This window comes from Manduca sexta, chromosome 5 (assembly GCF_014839805.1).
Source record: "Manduca sexta isolate Smith_Timp_Sample1 chromosome 5, JHU_Msex_v1.0, whole genome shotgun sequence".
Lineage (NCBI taxonomy): Eukaryota > Metazoa > Arthropoda > Insecta > Lepidoptera > Sphingidae > Manduca > Manduca sexta.
In genome coordinates this window covers 3,880,377-3,885,005 of record NC_051119.1, presented here as the reverse complement: position 1 = coordinate 3,885,005, position 4,629 = coordinate 3,880,377, and the positions used below count along the sequence as shown (strand labels likewise).

The following is a 4,629-nucleotide window of genomic DNA, read 5'->3' as shown; positions in this document are numbered from 1 at the left end:
TTTTCAATACAAAATATATGTTTTTGCCTGACACGTTCTAGCCGGTCATAGTATAAATATTTTAATGGACAGACTCCTTCATCCTTCATCTATTAATCACACATTGTTATTCATTCGTTATTTCCATCATTTAAATCATCTTTCATATCCTCTATTTTAACTTAGCAATGTTCTCATCGATCCAGTTTCTGAGAGCCGAGACCTTACTAAAAACTGTAGGGTAGCCAGGTTTAGCGCAACCGTAACCCCAAGACACGATGCCATGCAGCTTGTTGTTGTAGACGAGTGGACCGCCGCTGTCTCCCTGTATAAGCAATATAGGAAATTATGTACAATAGCATCATGCCTTTTCAAGGGTAGGCAGAGAGGTTACTAGACTATTCCGGGCCCATGCCCACTACTGGAACACGTGAAAGCCAGGCTTGTAAGTGGTGCGCATTTTATGACACCGAGTGCTGAAGCTTGGAAAGTCGCTGGTAACACGCAAGTATGAGCAGCGGCGTTTTTAGACTCACATTTCGCCAGGTATATTTGGTTCGATGTAATAGTGAGCTAGTTAAAATTTTCAGTAGCAATAAACATCACTTTAGAAGGATATTGGACACAAATTTACAGCTTGTGAAAGTACATAGTTCCCAAGTGCTTTCCATTTAATGCCTTAAAAGCTTTGTAAGCTCTTTAATCGTTCTGAGCTTCGACCACCTGGAACTCCGTGAAAAACTTCCTCCAGATTCAAGATTACTTCATACCAAAATTCATGAATAATAGTTTACTCTATTCACGAGAGCGTAACAAACCGCGTCAAATTTATTAGTATGAATAAAGCCAAGCAAAAACTGCTTACGTTGCAAGCACTCTTTCCTCCTTGCGGCACTCCGGCGCACACCATCCTCTCAGTGACCGGGTTTAGTTGCTTGTAGGCTTCATAGCATTTATCATCGTTTACCTTAAGTATCACCACTCCTTGTAAGTGTTTGGGGATACATACACCTCCTGCTGAAATATTTTTGAGAAGATTTAATCGATAAAAATAAAACCATCACCAATAAATTTGCACAAAGTTTTCTTGGATTGAACTACGCTAAACCTGCTAATTAATAATTCATATTGCCCAGTGATTAAAGCTCATTTTCCTTTGAACGAACACAACAGTGCTTGCCGGAAATGGGCGTTAAAATATATGGTACTAAAACGTATTCTCAGTGAATCCTAATCAAACATACAAATAATAGGAAAAAATACCTTCAACAATCCCCACCCGGTCACAGAGCACTCCTCTTCATCAGGTATGTCTTCACCTGCATTAGCCATATCTATTGGCTTCACGACGTCACTATACGTCAGCGGCTCGGCAAGACGTAAAACGCCGACGTCATAGTCAAGAAGTAATGTGAAACCAGGGTGCGTGATGAATTTGCTTACTGCGCGTACTTTCTCCACCTTCGTCGTGACTCGACGATCCGGCGCGGATTGTGAAATCCTCAGTGTTGTTCCTATAAAGTATTTTCACATCTGTATTGATAGGTAGATGAAACTACAAATAATGTTGACTCCATTAATGGAGATTATCATTAGACGTATGGTGATAGACTTGTTCATAATATTATTGAAGAAGTGATTTTCCCGAACTTAGATGGTAGTATGAGCACGTATATATCATATTTTCAAATATATTTTCATGCAATTAAATGAATATGTGCTAGCTTAATTAATTAACCTATACTATAGTATTTTTTTAATTACTTTGAATGACAAGACGAGCTTGCCGTTCGCCTGATAGTAAGCGATACGACCGCCCATAAACAGTAGAAACACCGTCCAACACCTTAAATTACAAAGTATTGTTTGGTATTCAACTGCGTCCGCCATCCTGAGACATGAGATTTTAAGTCTTATTACGTCCACTAGTTACACTAGCTACAATGTCCTTCAAACCGAAACACAACAGTAACTACACACTGCTGCTTAGCGGCAGAAATGGACATTGCAGTGGTACGTACACAGGTGGACTCACACATATGAGAGACCTACCACCAGTGGTTATTTTTTATTTTTTTTTATTTAATTTTAGGGACAAAAACGGATACATACTTTAAACTATATAAACTATTGACCATACACACCATTGTCCGCGTATTAACTTGTATTAATAATAATATAATAATAATAATATCAGCCCTGTATTATATACTTGCCCACTGCTGAGCACGGGCCTTCTCTACTACTGAGAGGGATTAGGCCTTAGTCCACCACGCTGGCCTAGTGCGGATTGGTAGACTTCACACACCTTCGAAATTCCTATAGAGAACTTCTCAGATGTGCAGGTTTCCTCACGATGTTTTCCTTCACCGTTAAAGCGAACGATAAATTCACAAAGAATACACACATGATTTTTTTAGAAAAGACAGAGGTGTGTGCCCTTGGGATTTGGACCTGCGGACATTCGTCTCGGCAGTCCATTCCACACCCAACTAGGCTATCGCCGCTTTTGTTAACTTAACTTTTATTATGTTATAATACGTACGACAATAGTAAACAGTGAGCTGCTGTGATGATTATATCATTGTCGAGAATAGAACCGCCACAAGCGTGACTTCCATAAAGCTGTAGCGAGATCTGATGCGGAGCTTCTTTTATATCAATATCTATACCACCGACGATGCTGACGTCTTCTCTATGTCTTACAATATATATACATGCTGAAACATCAGTAATTATTAGTTGTGTCAAAATATGTAAGTGTACATACATTAATTTAACTGTCTATTGTTTCCATATATATTATAATCTTTGGTCTATTGCCTATCTCTTTTGGTTATTGACGTATATTCTATAGACAGGAACGTCCATATAATCTATTCAAAATCTGAAAATGGCAACCAAAACGTTTCTGTTATTACCTATTTATTAACTTGAACAACAAATAATGTTACTTATTTGGCTAATATTCTTTATTAAAATCTAGGTTTACACTTAAACTCAAGTTTTTATATTATGAGCGCCACTCTGTACACAACCAGAAGTTGTCAATATTGACCTTACTTAAGTCAGTTTGAATGGATTGCAGTTCAATTCAGTTGAACACAGTGAATGTTCGGAACGCCAAATCTAGTACGTAGTACATTTATATCGATGATTTTGGTCATCTACATAAACAAATAAATTTAGTCTATTCCAACCACGCCGGTGTTTTAATAGTAATGTATGGTAAACAAAAATCATGAGCATGGATGAACAGTGGTGGAATCGAGCTAGGGTGTGTATAAATTAGACCAGAGTATATGAATCCCTCCTAGCCGAATTTCGATCGAGGCGACGAATTAGGTCATCCAGGTAGGGAAGAGATATTATAGTGCCCAAGTGTGTGTTCAATACCCTGCACTCTCTGTTCCTTGACGCACATAGGTCGGTGAGATGGTGATCTGATATGACCGGAGAGATCAGGCACAGAACCAACAGCTTAAGTGCTTGCTCAGGCACGACAACTTCCCGATTCCGCTGCGACTGAGTGATTTTTGTGTAAAAACCCAGTCACACATTTTTGACCCGACCTGGGTTTCGAACCCAGGACCTGAGCGCGGTACGCGTACTCGTACTGCGTAGGGATTACAACTACGTCACCGAGGAAGGGATGTGTAAAGCAACGAACATATACTAAGAACATCGTAACATCAGTAAGTTGGACGACAAACTGCCAAGCATGAGTGTGCTCAGGACTTGTGCCTCTAACAATAATTATTATGGGTAGGGTAAGGATATCTATTTAAAACACTTTTTCCCTCGATTGTAAGTAGGATTTTGATTACCATTCGCTCGCCATTCAATGTGACTATTTGAGAGTAGTGTAATTTATGCAAAATGAAAATAAATTTTGGCTTAGTTTATACTAAGCTATGTTAACTCTGATACGGGAGTCGATAAGAAATCGATTTTGATGATCCTATTAGTGTTGGCACACATGAGGCCAGGATATGTCTTTTCCTGATTTTTTTTTTGTTTTCTATTTTAATGCATCTAGAAAGACTCAAGCCTCAGAAAATCAAGATCGCCCCATTTAGCAGACCATAATATAAGCTAATAGTGGCGAAAGATGGAATATTCCGAAAGGGAACACGACACAACATAAACCATTTAAAACATTTATTTTCTCTACACACGCATAAATACAACAAAAAAAGTATAAAAGAAAAAAAAAACACACACACACACACACAGTTAACAATACCAGGCACAAAACTGATTGCTTGCACGATGTGTGGTAGAAGGGATACCAGCTCAGTATACGCTGCAAAACAGCACTGATTTTCAGCTGAACCCACCACTGTTCCACTGTTATTATAGCACAACAAATCTTTTTGAGTGTACGGTCAGCTACAGCATACAAAGAGATTATACATATATAGGTACCTATATGCATAAATGCGGTCTGCAAATCATTCTGATGATAATTAGGTTCTACATAAATTTTACATAAAAGGAAGCCGGTAGAAATCAGGTTATATGGACGTTATTTCTTAAACAATAACATTACCAGTATATAACTATACTCACCGACAGTACTCAATAAAGCCAAATTAAACACGAGAGAAATCATCTTGACACTGCGTCTTACTATACTAAGATGCTGAG

General features: G+C 38.4%; 1 protein-coding gene across 1 annotated transcript; it reads right to left on the bottom strand.

Moving 5' to 3' along the window:
* LOC115454299 (vitellin-degrading protease-like) lies at positions 1-4,629 on the bottom strand. Its single transcript, XM_037443319.1, has 6 exons — positions 4,552-4,629; positions 2,525-2,699; positions 1,406-1,493; positions 1,224-1,347; positions 845-996; positions 1-304 (listed from the first exon to the last, which is right to left on the bottom strand). The coding sequence occupies exons 1-6, from the start codon at positions 4,592-4,594 to the stop codon at positions 152-154; spliced, it is 735 nt and encodes a 244-aa protein (XP_037299216.1). The 5' UTR covers positions 4,595-4,629; the 3' UTR covers positions 1-151.

Excerpts from the sequence above, each read along its gene's own strand:
- LOC115454299 (XM_037443319.1), bottom strand. The coding sequence starts at position 4,594 with ATGATTTCTCTCGTGTTTAATTTGGCTTTATTGAGTACTGTCG. Across the intron at positions 1,494-2,524 it reads GCTCACTGTTTACTATTGTC|GAACAACACTGAGGATTTCA; the intron begins GTACGTATTATA and ends AATACTTTATAG. Across the intron at positions 997-1,223 it reads GGTATTTTTTCCTATTATTT|CAGGAGGTGTATGTATCCCC; the intron begins GTATGTTTGATT and ends AAAATATTTCAG.